The sequence below is a fragment of the Apteryx rowi genome, unplaced genomic scaffold, assembly GCF_003343035.1.
Source record: "Apteryx rowi isolate R43461 unplaced genomic scaffold, aptRow1 scaffold_26, whole genome shotgun sequence".
Classification (NCBI taxonomy): domain Eukaryota; kingdom Metazoa; phylum Chordata; class Aves; order Apterygiformes; family Apterygidae; genus Apteryx; species Apteryx rowi.
This window is the reverse complement of record NW_020448974.1, coordinates 2,122,873-2,138,466: the sequence shown is the minus strand read 5'-3', so window position 1 is coordinate 2,138,466 and position 15,594 is coordinate 2,122,873. Positions and strand designations below refer to the sequence as shown.

Genomic DNA, 15,594 nt, shown 5'->3' with positions numbered 1-15,594 from the left:
GGAACGACCTCTGAGGCCAGCGAAAGAACAGCACGGACAAGAGCCRAAGGAAACACTGCTCAGGGACAAAGGTGGCATCGGCGGCGATGAGTCACTCAGAAAGAAGGATAAAGAAATCGGGGATCCTCAAAATCCCGGCCGGAACAATAGCGGAGCCCTTAGGAGGGGGAGGCTGAGAGACCAGCGAGAATTTTCTAGCCGCAGCATTCCTCGTTGTTCGATGGCGTTGACAGTGAAAGCTTTTATTCCTCTCCAACTCGCGTAATCCCAAGAATGCTGTTCTTGCCATATGCAGCCCGCTGTTGTTTTTTTTAAAGTTTTGCCTGACTTCCCTTTGCAGTTATGAATTATATGGACTCTTATTGCTTAGCTACAAACAGAGGATTTTCCAGGTGGGAGATCTTGGTTAAGAGAAAAAAGATAGCGAAATACAAACCACTGAAGTATTAAGGTCTCTTGGACGCATGTCGAAAAAAGCTGACTTAGAGCAGAAAGTTCAGACCGTGTCGCGAGCAGCTCTGCGTAACGGCAGGTCCCTGGGGGTTCATGATACAACAAGGCAAAAATGTTTTGGACGCTCAGCTGGTTTATTAGCTAAGGACAGATGAACAAAGAGGACAGCTATGCCACCAGTTTGTGTTTTCTTGGGACTGTCAGAACAGGGTAGGTTCTCCAGCGGTATTTTCTCAGCGGAGAGCAACACGGCGTACACTTGACAAAATAACTCGCTCAGCTGATCTTGCTCAGTTACTCTTTTCAGCTGAGCCAAACTCTTGCAATTTATAGCGCTCGTTACTTTTTTAAGAACTCGAGAACATTTGTATCAAATTGCATTACATTTCTTTAAATCTGTAATGACCGTATTTCAACACGCGTTTTGCAATAAGAGTAGAAACTCCCACTCCCTGGAAGACGAGCGGATGTGGACTAAAAAGCAGTGAGTGCTCGTATTTGAATATGTTGTGAAAAGACAAATGATCAGGCCTTGTTCTTCACGGAAAGATTTGATACCTCATTTGATTGTTCATTAAAAAAAAAAAAAAAGATTCAGCAGATTTCAAGCTCCCATCAAATATTTTGGATAGTCTGTTACAACAGAAGCGCCAGGTTATTAAAGAGATCTGCATCTTAAGGAAATTGCGGGTTTGGGTAATTTGGTCCCCCGGTTAGAGCCGCTTGCCCAGCGTCCTCATGGCCGGCGGCGAAGGGGCCCGGTGGGCTTGGCCGCGCCATGGGAGCGGAGCGGTCGCCGTTTAGCGCTCAGGAATGCCGCGGAGCCGAGGAGGAGTCGCTGCAATTAGGGAGGACACAGACAAGCTGGGATTAATCATCCGTTCGACATCCTCTGGGTCGGTGTTTGGCTTTTCCGTTTTGTTTTGTTTTGTTTTAATTGGGATGGCATCATAGCAATTTGTCCTTTGCTTGCCCTCTTCGAAGTGCATGCAGAACATTACTTCAGCAGTCTTCCCATCAGCTGAGTGAAGCTGACCTGTGCAATATTATTATTATCCTCATTTAGAGAGGATGAGACTTTAGTCTGAGATTAAATGATTTGCCTGAGGCTGAAGGAGTTATTTTTACCTTTTTGGTACCCTGACCTGTCCTCAGATTTATCATAACAGTTTTCATATCTTCTTGCAGTACTACAGAACAGATGCATGCCATCTTTTAAGAGACTTTGCTTTTAAACAGCATTATAACATCTTTTTAAGCCACATACCATTGTTTAAATAATTCAGGAAAGGATTTGAGAGAGACAGGAAATTACTTATCTCATCTTACTCCCTTGAAATGTGGAGAAAATTAAATAATAATTAAAATATCTTAATTCTGTCTTTTGGTCACTATCCTAGTATTTTATGGCACACTTGTAATTATTATGCCTCACAAATATTACAGGCAGAAATTAAGATACTAAAAACCCACAAAACCTTAGTTAAGTGAACTGCCTTTTGATTCTTATCTGATGTAAACAAAATGTTAACTTCATGCCCTCCAAGGAAAGTTGTTGGTTTTTTTTTTTAGGAACTGGAACAGCTCTTCTGTTGTCCCTTCATTTGCTTTGGCATTGCGTACTTCAGTGTTTTATTTGCATTTTCCTTATGCTCCTCTGGTTTGAATCAAGTGATTTACAGTTTGGGAGATCTGGCAAAGATTGCATTTGTCTTTGTTTTTTTAATGGATTAAAAGGGGATTTTGCACAATCCTGAGTTCCCAGGGCCGGTGTGCTCTGGGTGATAACCTCGGACTGAGGGAGCTCTTGGAAGATGGACAAGGAGAGTTGGCCATCGGCGGTTCATGAGACATGGTCGTGRCTGTAGGAGCAGGCTGGAGAGAAGCAGAATATCCTCTGCTCTACAGGCTATGCTTAGCACAGGGACTAAAATATACCAGGTCATCCTGAAGATAAAGTCTTTCTCCTGGATGTGCTGAGGTGGTTTCTTTCAAAAAGGAAGGAGATGGACTCCAGTGCAGCCAGGTACCGCTGGGACTGGCRTTCCTGGTCCGTCCTGTGTCCCTGTCTGCTTCCGCCTCTAACCCATCCCACACAAACATAGTTCTGACACTTTTATAAAAAACCAGTAGCACGGCATCTCTGCAACCCGCTGTCAGCTGGACTCGCTCTGCTCGAAGGCTCCTGGAAGCAGTAAAATAGTAATTTGCCTGGCGGCTTGGCCTGGAAAGCTCAGTTTTGGACATTTCTCTGCTGAGCGTCCAAAGCAAACTCTTGCCTCTTTCGAGATCGACTGGTGACCGACGACGACAAGACCTCATTGTAGACTGTGCTGTTATAACTTTCCTGCTTTTTGTGTAGTTAGGGAATAGTTTGTCTCTTCTGTTTCTAACTCACCATGTGAATAACCCACGTGTGGCAACTTCAGCTTTCAGTTGTTTCTGCTGACACCAAAGATGATTAATGGTAAAACTCTAAACCTCCTATGCTAGCCACCAACCTGAATAAACAAAGACCAATGTGGCAGCTTTAATATTAAAACCTATAAAACCTTCCTGGGGGTTCCTGAATTAAATCAACTCACCAAAATGGGGGGAAAAAAAAACTTTCTCAGGACTGAAGAAAAATGAACACAACAGTAAATGAAATAGAGCTATCCTCATCTAGCGGTCTAAAGCCCTCCTGAGGGCTGAAGAATTGCAATTTTAAACATCTCTCAAGGGTGCAAGAGGAGAGACTGTATTTGTGGATCCTAGGGAGGCTGCTTGAGGCTATAAAAGAACAAAAACGCCTTTAAGGCAAAAAAAAAAATCCCTGCAGACATACCTTTCATTGGTCAAAAATAAATGTTAAAAAATAAAAAACTTCCTCCATTAAAATTAGTATATATTAGCCCACTATATGTTATTTTTCAGTTATAAGAAGTAATTTAGATTTTTGCTATGAACTATTTTAATCTGCTGGGTCAATAAACCTTGATAGTAACTTCAGCCAAAAATGTCAGCATGTTGTTTATCATAGTATGGCAGGAAACAGCTGGGACCTTATTTTCATCTTCTTGTGATGCAATTATTAATGAGCACAGTTGAAAGTAGCATATTTGCAAAAAGTTGTCTTAGCAAACAAACAAACTGCAGTTGTATCCCAAAGATCAGTTTTCACTGCAAGGAAGCGTGTATGTCTTCTCTCTGAATTCGAGGAAGAAATCGGCCCCAAGCAATGCTTCAGCTACCAGGGGTTGTTTCTCATTTTCTCTCGCTTTTTCCAGCCAGCATAGTAATAAGTATCTGTAGTCTGAAGCGCAGTACGTATTTCTTCCTGACTTTCCAAGAAGCACCTTCATTAAAAGGGGACGATCCTCTTGCCGGTTTGCAAAGTTAATAGCAAATGTAATAGCGTTGTGAAAGCACGTATTTAGAGGACACTTGCAGATTAAACTAGAAAAAACAGTGACCAGGTTGAAAGAAGACTCTTGCGCAATTAGAACCTAATTATTGCACTCACCGAGCTGTATTAAAGTTTTTGGTTAATTTAGAATGACACTTACTTGACTTTCCTCTAGGAAAAATTATAATGAGGGGCTCCGGTGCACGCTCTCTTGCTGTGTGCCCGGCACCGGAGGAAGCCCAAGGGCTCTGCGGTCGTGGCGCGGTTGCAGCGTGTTCGCTATGCCGGAGGTCGGGCTCGCATCCTCCCGTCTGCGGTGCCCGTCCGCGGCGAGCTTGGGAGCGAGCCTGAGCCCCGTGCCAGGCTTTCCTTGGGTCTCTCCAACATGTTGGCAAGGCAGTGGCAAGTGTTGGGCTCAGGCGTAGCCTTGAACCTTGAGCTAACATGGCACATAGGAAATTTGAGTAATTTAAAGTGATATTTGTCTATCTGGGAGCTTGTGCAGAACCATCCACAAAACTAGGCGTCACTGGTGGGTCACTGCAGATGGGATCGGGTCTGTGAACTAAAAATATCTGCCGTGAAAGGAAGTCTCTCTCTTGACTGTAAATGCAGTTATGAACTGGAGACAAACCTGAGTATTCGGAAAATTCCAAAACCTGGTGGGATGTGGCAGCCTGTGTGTGTCGCGTGTTAGCGGAGACGGGCCGAGCTGCTGCCGTGCAGCGTGGTCGGCCCGGAGGGGCCGCTGCGTCCCTGCCCGCCGCCCGCGTCAGCACCACCGACCCCTTGCAGCCTTCGCACGCACGGGTGAATTTCTCTGCCCCTTCGTTGGTTCTTGCTGGGAGGTTAGATATGTAATCATCCCAATCCTTTTATTTGCAAAATGCCTCTTTATTTTTCCAAATTGAGAAAATAAAAGCGTTTTGCTGTTCTAGCTGCCTGCTTCTGCTCTATCTCACCAAGAACAAATGTAACGTGTTGAATTAACTGAAATATATGTTTCTGCTGCATCAAGGTCCCCACCCAAATAAGCTGTTGGCTTAAAAAATATTTATGCTGGCAGAGTACCTATGCATAACTTTGTAAGCCTTTATACAAATAGGAGCATAAATTTATCAGAGTAACTTTAAAAAACATAAATTTTGATCACTGACGCATATAGAGGCAGAGTTCAAGCAAGGTTTCCTGTCTCACCAATTTTTTCCTGTTATTTCTTTATATGTGCATAGCGGCATCACTTGCAGCTCGCAAGGAAAGCCTCTAATTGCCTATTTGCATAGAGATTTGGAGATTTCTTCTGCATGTTGGAATGACTCATAGACAAAATCTTCCTAAAGTTTCATCAGATTGTTTTATTCCTTTTGTATTGATGATTGTATTATGCATAATGCATCTCTTGGCATGACCTGCTCTTTGCAAAAGATGGTAATTGGCACATCTTTCAGTGAACTTTGTGTTTCGTTGCCATGTGTGTAGTTGCCTGTGCACAACTCACAAGCTGGAAGCTGGAACGTATAACTCATGGCTGCTTCTTCTTCAAATGTAAGCCTGAGTTTTTGATTTGTGGTCACAATGGTAGATTTAAGCAATTTTGTAACTGAAATATAACTAGCACAAAACGGTGTTGGTGTGTAAATGCATTGGAAAGAAGACTCAGTTTGAAGGTTTAACGTTATTTTACAAGTTAATCTGATATTGAGTCCCTTTTATATTTTATTTACATATTCAACTACTAATCCGAAAAAACACCTAAGTGCTTGCTCAGTTTGAATTACACGGTTAATCCTATTGCAACAGGATTAGGTAAGTCTAATAGGAATAGTTAAGTACAGATGTAAGGTCCTGATTCAGTAAAGTAATAAAGTGTCCAAGTAGTCCTGTGAGATTCAGTGGACAAAGCTGAATGAGAATCTCAGTACTTTTTCTGGGTCAAGATTCAGCAAATACAGTCACACGGGAGAGAGATGAACCACAAACCTGCTTCCAGTATCTTGACATAACACCACTTTGTAACAGTCCTATTTACTCAACATCTGTTGAATAAGATTACGGACTAAAAAGTCCTTTAGAAGTAATCATTTTTGTGTGAACGTTTGACTTTGTAACATGCCTAAAATACCGGAACCTATTTGTTGAAAGTCCCATAGCTGTAACATAAAATGAGCTAACATGCCATCTACTTTTTACTTGCAAATTACAAATACGTGATGCTGCACATGATATTTCAGCTTGGAATGCAATAACGTTCAAACGTTTTGTTTAGTCTGTCCATTTGTCCGCTTCCTTGGCTGCAAACAGGAATGTGTTCTAGATCTCTGAGGTCTGATTTCCTAATCACTGCAACCGGAGTGAGTGTTGCGCTTTGCCTGACGTCGATTCTTCCTTTTTTATTCCTATATACTTTAAACCAGAAGACAGGAGTTAGATCCCCCCCCTTAGCTCTTCCTCCTCCAGACCTTCTGCTCTTGTTTGATAAATTCCTTTGCAAGCTTTTCTGCTTAGGTGAGTTAAGACAAGTGTCCAGCATATGGCAAAAGAGTTAATTGTCTGATGGTAATATTACTAGCTTATATGAATGGAGTGGACAATATCTTCCTGTTAGTCAGATATCCTTGTCCAGTTACGTGCGAGAAGATTTCAAGCACCATAACACAGCAAGGTCATCTATGATGTTCTCATCAGTAGCTTGACAAACACAAGCCCAAAGAGGTCCACAGTGCTGTGCTACACTCAAACATTTACAGGAGATGCATATGGGCCCATGTCCATACAGAAGGGTGGAGGTTTTCAGATATTTGTTTTCCAGGATCATTCAAATATGGTCCTATGATTGCCAAAGAGTTTCTGCTGTCTTTCTAAGATGCGAGCCTAGATTTTGGATATTCCTTATGACTTGCTCCAGCTTGGGGGAAGGTGCAATGGGCCGGTGTGGGCATGGAGGGCTTGGAGTGATTTTAGTCTCTTGTTGGTTTGGGGCAGTGGGTTGTTTAAGTAATCAGTAAGGTGGAAAAGTTAAGTATGCAAATAATTAGAAAATGATTACTGTGGTTGATAAACTTTAAGAAGTATAATTAACTTCAAAGTACATAGGACAGTAGAAACTGGACTTTTTTCAAAAGTGCTAAAGATGTTGCAATATATATATGTCAGAAATGCCAGCTGAAATGGTTTAAATCCCCTTCACCTTGACCTTTACATGTTAAATTTCATTTCTGAAAACTTTGAAACAGTTCTTTCCTCCTTCTCTGAGCAATTTCCTGCTGAAATTGCAAAAATCTTTATTATTTAAAGTTCTGATGCAGTGCCAGTTGAAGACAATAGGAGCATTGCTGTTGACTTAATGAATATTGAATAACATTTCTAAATGTCTGTTGAATATTTATGTGCTTATGGAGTTATTTCCTGATACGGACTGGATGTCCTGAGCACCTTTCAGGATTGTCTCCTACATGACAGCCTGTTGGCTGAAATGACTAATCTTTGCCATTTCTGTGTTCCTATAGTTTGTGTCTAGTTACAGTAGAGGCAAAACTTTGTACTGATATTTTTAAGCATACACTGGGAAGAAGTATTCAGATGGTAATGTTGTCCTGCTAGACATTCTTGTTCATATGCAAGGGGATCACACACTAATCTATGGAAGATTCCCAAAGACATCCCAAACTTAAGCATTCAAAAGAGCTGAAAGCCCCAGCGGGCTTTTGGGCTTACTGTACAAAAGGATGTAAAGGGCAAGCAGAGAGCAATAGCGTGTGGGACCTGGTGGAGACTGAAACACTCTGTCTAGAAATCTTTTCACAAGGAAGATTTTATTTCTACTTGGGTTAGTACCTTCACCGCTTAGATAGAAAACTAGTGGATTAACTATTTTGACTTCAGTTCACTAAGCATGACTGAATCATGATCTGTGAAAAAGGGCAAGGAACAACATGTAGATTTTGTGTATAATAACTTTAAGGCAGGTTTTCAAATGCTTATGTGAATATTGACAAGCATTAAGCCATTTGATTGTATCAATGAGCAGGTGTCATTGATAGCCTCAGAATGAAGTTCAAGAAGACACAAAATGTAATGAAAAATAGTTGCACCATGAATTAAAGAAAGCCTTAAAAGCACCCTGAAGTTGAAAAATCTTATAAAGATCTTGGGAAACAGTAATTCACCTTGTTTAAGGGAGTGAGGGACAGACATCACTCTACCGACCTGATTCAGATCAAGTCAAAGATCACCAAAGTCAAAAGAAAACTTTTGTTAGCTAGGAGAGCTGATGAATAACAAATTGCAAAGTTTATGTCCTTGTAAATGCTCTATTAAGATAGATTTATAAATGATAGCGTTATTGCTTCCTCGGACCATGTCCTGACAAATGCCTTAGTGTTTCCCATTTCCCCCTCTCCACCTATTCTGTATTCTTGTGTTTCTTTTTTCTCTCTTCCTCTTTTGTACCTCTTTTGCTCCTTATGGGCCTTTGCTGATCCATCTCCTCCCTTCTTACCTTTTCCTTGATACCACAAATTATTTTGACACAGACCAGAGACCTGTGTGGTTATAGGTCTTCCTTTCTCTATGCCTTTACATAGTCTTACCCAAATTTGTGTTTTCTTGAGACTCCAAATTGGGAAAAAGAAGCAAAAAAGTTGCTCTCCTGCCTCTAAGACTAGCCACCTGTATTTTACTTTTTTTGTTCCATTTCAGATGACCCATATACGACAAGAATATGAAACCAAACTCAAAGGTTTGATGCCAGCATCTATGAGACAGGAACTTGAAGACACCATTGTATCTTTAAAATCTCAGGTAAATTTTTATTATTTATCTCTAATTTTTTGGACTGGATTAAAAACATTTCTTATAGACAAGAGAGTATGACYGTCTAAAATTTGGCCAAAATACGAATTGGTCTCAAAAATAAATTATGGCARCACTCTCGTGCTTCTCAGCCATCCTTCACCAGGATTTTTTCCCCCAATACCCTCATAATGAGAGCTACCATATTATATCTTCTGATCCCAGGTTTTGCTTCAGTTGCCTGTTGAAAGTAGAAAATAATGCTGTATTCAATATTAGTCTTTTTCACAACCTTTCCAAGATAGCATACAGTTAACTCTCCTCTATGTTACCCTGTTTCTCCAGAAGGAGTTAAAGGATGCATGTAAGGGGTTCAGAAGGGAGTGAGAAATAATTTTGTTTTCTTTGCAGCCTATATAATGAAGCAAATGGGCTATTTCTTTGAAGATAGTAGTCCAAATTATCATTGTATTTCTTCCAGGTTTTCCTTTATAAAGAGGATAATGTGGATTTAATAGACATTTGTAAGGCTTTTTATTTAATATTGCAAAACACTGGATCATCTGGAATAACGGAGAATCATTATTACCTATATGGCATAGACTATAAAACTGGCTAATAGAAATATCAAAATGTCATTGTAAATAGGGAACTATTAATGAATCAGATACGTTTCTAGTACATGATCCCAAAAGAGGTTATTTGACACTGCCCTATTCAGTATATTAGGAGCTCAAAGAAAACATAATGTCATCATTGCCTGAACTTGCAGACACTTGAAGGTATGAGGAAGGGTAAATAACGATAAATAGGAGTGACCACAGATGTAGAATAATCTGTATTTTATGGTAAATTAGTCCAAATAAAACATTGTGAGCGTTCGCAAATGGCCTAGTGCAGGACTGTGCATGTAAACTTGTTAAGAAGGACTCGGACTCTGTCTTGGGAAGAAAGGAAGAAGCAAGARCAAGACGTGGGAATCCCAGTGGCTAGTAGCTGGCCACGAGCTCTGAGAAAAGCAGAAGCCCTGAGGACACAGCATGCTGGTTTAGGCTTGATACCAACACACAGCTTAAACAAATTTTCAGGACTGTTTTTTAAGCTATTATAGATCTGCATCCTCTCCATTTTTCTTTATTATGTAATCTCTCCCTATGGAGAAGGTTGTAATTTAATGTATTTGCTGGGTTTTTGTTGTTTTTTTTTTTTTCCCCCCACAATGCATAGAGTTATTCTGCAGCATTTTTGCTATGCATGAGAAATTTCCCCTGGCAAAATTTGCCTTTAACAGAAATAGGAAATGTCCATAAGCAAAAGTTTCATATTGCTATGTGCTAATAGTGACACAACTTAAGCATTATGGTTGTAGACACTCTGTTTTACATGTCAAGGAATTCCTCATGGAAGTGATGTTTAAATAGTTGTGGGAAACAAAGAGTTAAGGATCTACTGGGGAAATCTATTTCCAGCTGATAGCAAAAAGCTATTTTTAAAGTGTGGTTGACTGCTAACAGTGTCGGGTAGGAAGCATTCCACTGGAGCTAATACAAGGATACCACACCTTTGAAGGAGTTAAAAAATAAATAGACTCTGATATCCACCTGCAGGGCTTCTCTGAGCATCAGCAGCATTTCAAAGGAGTAAAAGTAACTACACACACTGAAAACTGGGTGTTATCCCAGAAATACATAGCTGCTGGCGGTGTTTCCAGCGGTACGCTGTAGTCACAGACCATTCGCTAAGCAGGGCTCTGCTCTGCAGCACAGGTGTCCTGGCCTTCGAAAATTGTTGGAATTCCTGTTTGCAAACATCAGACAAGAAGGGCGATGGAATCCGTGCACCTGTCAGGGTTATTTATTGTTGGAGGAGGATGAAGAGGACAGGCTGGGTAAAAGCGCCAAGCAGTGATAAAAATAAACAAAAAGGAAAATACTTGATGCTTGGGCAAAGTTTTCTAAAACGCTGCTAAATATAAAGCACGCTGCCCAATTGTCTGCTCTTGGTRAGCTGTCCACAAGTGGCTGCGCCGTATTAATAAACATAAATTTTCATACCCTTCAAGGACAGGTGAGTATGTTCATCGCAAAAGTGCGGGGAACAAAGAACTGTCTTTATATTGGATTTGAGAGTAGAGCTTGGGTTCCCAAACTGTTGTATAATCCGTATGTTAGCACAAGTTGAAGTTAAAAACCGTTTTGACTACCTGCACCCTTAAAGGAGTAGATAGCGTGCAGCCGGGTACGCCGACCAGGGAAGCCRCGCTAGCAACGGCCCATCCCGCACTGTGATTAATTCTAGTGTGCAGCCAAGGCGTCACTGCGTTTTATTTAGGCGGCCCAGACAAGAAAGTCACCCGTTATGAGTACAAAATTACTAATTATGATTTCGTACACCGTTCTCATGTGGGRTGTGTTTTATAGGTAACTATTCTGCAGAAGAGAGCATCGGTCCTGCAGGAAGAACTGAATGCCTACCGCACCAGAAGGTACGTGAGTATCTTTGATCAGTTCGTACCRTTTCGTACCTGTGGATCCCAGTTATTGAAGTTTTATGGCTTAATTAAAATACTCAAATATGGCTGCAATTTTAAAAGGTCCTTATTTSCAGTAAACAAGCGTCTGAGAATTTTCCCAGTGCTTAGTCAGTACTATGAGAGCAAGATTAGAGAACTCRCAGGTGCATTACAAGTCTGGGCCTTGCCTCCGTGCTCATGATGAGACRGTGGCTCAGTGCACAGCTGCAGCTCTGCGGTGATGCCACCTCCTTTTAAGATAGAAAACAATGATGCAATGCGTAATATTCCAGATCACATCTTCAAAGTACCGGATCCTCATGAGCCTGAGCTTTTTTTCGAACGTTTACACCCTCCAATATAAATTATGGCAAGTGCTGCAGCAATAAAAAGACTTGCCATGCCTTTCGAATAAGTGATTCACATGGATGGGTGAGTAAAAGGAAACTTGCTAGTAAAGTCACTCAGTCTTTTTATATTTATACATTTCATTGATACTTTCATATCTCACAGGAGAATTTCTGCAAATGATAATGTGTGCTTGTAGAAATAGTGTAAAAATTTGTAAAAACAAAACAAAATAAAAAAAATTGTAAAAATGTTAACAGTGTGAAAGTTGCCTGAAAATATTAATCTTAAAATTTTTGTTAACAAGAATTAGCTAACGCTAATTGAAAGATGAAACTGTAACAGCTTCTCATACCATAGCTTCTTGGTGACGTGCCCACTGTAGGTAACTTTGCCAGATAAATACAAAGCTTGAACCTAGTCTCTAAAATCTCTCCAGTACCAGCAACGGCGTTACGAAGGGATGCATTTTGTCTCAGAGTTTTCTGACTTAGTGTCTTCACAATTAGGAAAAAAGGTATCTAAATAATTATGTGCCATTCAATCAGGCCCAGGGGCCGGGCGACCAAAAGGTGAGTGCGGGATGAGTTGCATGCCTGTCCCGACAGAGGGGACGGGCCAAGGACYGCGCGAGCGTGGAAGATCCCCAGCATCTCTCCCACCTGGAGAAGACCTGGAGCTTGGAGCCTGGAGCAGGTTTTGTGCTGCTTCTGTCCAGAGAAAATTTCTCTCAGACCAGATCTTTTCCCAAGACTGCATTCACACTGAATTTTTAGTGTTTACCTGATCCTCTTTCACTGAAATGCTGCATTTTTTTTCACTGAAGCTGGACRGTTCTTCAGTGAAGGACGAGCTTTAACATGTGTGTGTGGCTGCAGACTGAACRTGGCTCCCCAGAGCTCTCGCCCCAGGACACGCGTGCTCCTGAACACGCGACGCGGCAGCAGCCCGCGGCTCTACCCAGGCCCAGCCCCGATATCTGCCTGTTGCATTTTTTCTAGGAAGAGTAATAAGATATAACTAATGAGACTCTCTTAATTTTCAGGTAGCTGCTGGAGCTGCTGGATTTCTTCGATTGTCAAATGGACTGCTTTGAATAGGTTTGAAGATTTGGCTCTTGTAAATTAAAATATAAAGATCAGTGGCTGTTTTGTTAGTAGATAAACTGTAATTAAGTTCATGAAAACACATCCATTGCTCGTGCCAGCATTTTTTTAGTTGTATCTTCCTTCCATTATTTTTTTATCATTATCTTATTACAGACTTACACTTTTGATGTGTGGTGTGTTTGACTCTGTGCTGAGTTTGCTTACTGAAAGAAAAAATTTCCTCCGCTAATATTTTTGTTATTACTTCCTCATACCATTCTATTTACTTTTATACATGGAAAATCACATTTTTCTATTATTATTGTCCAAGATATTTTAACATATTTTGACATTGTTTTGTGTCCATATGTTTACATAATATTAAAATATTATTTTGTACTATTTTGTTTTGACATTATTGTACCGCTTGGGCATTTCACTCAGTTGAACAGCTACAGTGCATATGAGAGTTTTGTATGGCTTTTATTTTTTAACTTGGAAAATATTTGACGCTGTATTTCAGAGGAAAATCTTGTAGTGAGAGTGAAAACACCATAATGACAATTGCAGCCACCATTTCCAGTTAAGAGCATATGAATCTACCGGTTGGGTTATATGCAGCAGTCGCAGGAACGAGTCCTTCGTCATTTACTGATAACACAGTTATGTGCCTTACTGGAAAAGAGTCAGAAGTGATACGGCCACGGTTCTGCACGCGCTCATGCACACGTGCACAGACTCTCTTGATGTGAACAATCCTGTTAAATCTGAGCAGATTCCTAAGGTTTTGCAGGCGACGAGGTACGAAAAGCGATTGAAAGCTAAAGGAGCTGGATGGGGCACGTTGCTCTCAGCTCCTGTTGCCTGGCGGGCCTGGGGCCGGCTTATCTCTCCACCATCCRCAAACAAGAGTGTACATTCGTGCATTTGTAATCTGTAAATTTAGATTGGCAGAACACGAGAATAGCTTTTTTCTCCTGAGCACCATCCTCGTGGCCGCGCTCGTATCACGGCACAGTTAACGGCCCGAGTGCTTGAGATGGGGCCAAGAATTCGTGTCTTTGGTGTCCGGCTGCGGCACCGATGGCAGGAGCGACGCCGCGGGAATGGCCGCGTGTCTGTCCTTGCCCCGGGGGCCCGTGCTCCTGCCCGAGCGGGATCTGGGAGGAGAGGCGTGCTGCAGGGGGTGAGTACCAGCGCCGCGACCACCCACTCGAGGGGCAGGGTGGTCCCCACGCGCTGGTGGCCTGTCCAGCATGGACACCATGCCGGGAGCTCTGGGCCAGGCTGGGTTTGATCCATCCCCGCCTCCAGGCAGCCGAGGGAGGATGCTCCGTGCCAAACAGTGTGCTCCAGCTTCTCTCGGCGCTCCGCGTGTCGTCAGTCCGGCGTGAGCCTGGGCAAGTTTTCCACCTTCCTTGAATCAACAAGTGACTCTTCTAATTATAGATAAGGGTTTGTCGTGGCTCCGATAAGCGAGGAGGTGCTGCAGCAGGTGCCGCAAAGCCTTGCCCGGGGCGCTGGGGAGGTGTAGTAGGAGGAATTTGTTAGGATACGTTTGGTTAATTGTGGGCAGTAAAATTAAATGTATTTGCACAGAGAGGTGCACGGCAACAGTGGTTCAGGTCTTCGGAAGAAGCATCAAGAGTGCGCCGCGTTGCAGGTGCTGCGCGCTGTGATTTACCTGCCGGACACTGCTGCGTGGCTAAACGGCAGCTGTTGTGGCGGTGAAATCTCTCTTCTTGTGCGCAAATGAAATAAGGCGTTTTTGAGTCTTGCGTTCTGCTGACGTTTCTGCAYGCTGTGCTGGTGGCTATAGTGCTTTTGAAAGCGGTGAGGGAGGTACGTCCAAAACCTGACCCATGCAGCCCCGTCTGGACGCAGCTCCTTGAGCAGACTTGTTGAATTCAGGCCCGAATTTCATTCTGTTTGATCGAAGTGAGTTGCYGATGCCACTGATGATCAAAAAGCAGATTGAGAAAAGTGGATCATTGTCAATCTGGGAGTTTAAAAACCCGGGAAGCTCTCTCCAATATTAAATACAGTGTGAGGCCCATTTTGAAGGTTCCATAAACCTCATAAAATAAATTCTTGATTCGTTGGGGATTTTTGTTTGTAGTTGTTTTTAACATTTCTTTGATCATTTCTTGTAACGAGTGGCAGTTCAAGTCTTAATTGCAAGGTTAGAAGTGTTTTCATATATGTAACCTGCTCCCTACCTCTGCTCTCACCTGCTGGGGAGAGAACTGTCGGCTCCCAGTAGTTGCTTTCACTGCCTATAAAGCAACGCTAGCAAAACTGGCTTGAACATGGTTACAGCTGTATTTGTATGCGCTTGTATATTATTTTACTGCTTTTTGCTACGTGAAAGATACTTGTTCAACTCTGTGTAAGAGCACACAAGAAAGAGGCATCGTGACATAACATTTTTCACCAGTATCAAAGGAGGTTACCCTTATCAAGGTGAAACTTGGTTTYGCTGCCACTCACAGTTCTTGTGTTACCTGTAACAAATATGCTTATTTCTCTCGCAGTCGGAAGAAAAGGGATCCAACCTCCCTGCTCCTTCCAGCCCTTCGCTTTGTGCTGCAACAGTGCTTTAATTGTAGTGGTGGTGGGGGCGGCACAGCGGCTGCTCCTGTTACTTGCCCAGGCCTCTGCAAACTGGGGCTTCAACCCGAGAAAGGCTTTTGCTGCACAGAAGAGACTTTATTGCGACTAGAAGAAAATATCTGTGATCGCTATAATATCCTATAGTGTTAAGCATTCATTGAATTTTCCGAAAAACATACACAGCTTTGATTCTAATGACAAGTAGTCTTGATAGAGGGTGTATATGGGATCTGATTTTTTTAATTATCGTAATGTGCTGCGAGTCCTTCCCAAATCCCAAAATGTACTGGAGGCACCGCACACTACTAAATTCTACTTGGTCTCGTTCTGAGGGTACAAAGGAAAAGTAAGACATCAGATATTGTATGAAAAAGTTTCAGAACACAAGGTCATTTTAATTC

The 15,594-nt window shown here is 42.0% G+C and overlaps 1 protein-coding gene across 7 annotated transcripts in view; it reads left to right on the top strand.

The window, feature by feature from the left end:
* Nucleotides 1–12,982, top strand: part of CEP112 (centrosomal protein 112) — a 183,239-nt gene extending 170,257 nt beyond the window's left edge. For all 7 annotated transcript variants that reach the window (XM_026067618.1, XM_026067623.1, XM_026067619.1 and 4 more), the window contains 3 exons: nucleotides 8,540–8,641; nucleotides 11,053–11,117; nucleotides 12,538–12,982. In XM_026067618.1, the coding sequence (XP_025923403.1) occupies nucleotides 8,540–8,641; nucleotides 11,053–11,117; nucleotides 12,538–12,541 (171 nt within the window). In that variant the 3' untranslated portion in view covers nucleotides 12,542–12,982. The remainder of the gene's footprint in view (nucleotides 1–8,539; nucleotides 8,642–11,052; nucleotides 11,118–12,537) is intronic.
* The last annotated feature ends 2,612 nt before the right edge of the window (nucleotides 12,983–15,594 follow it).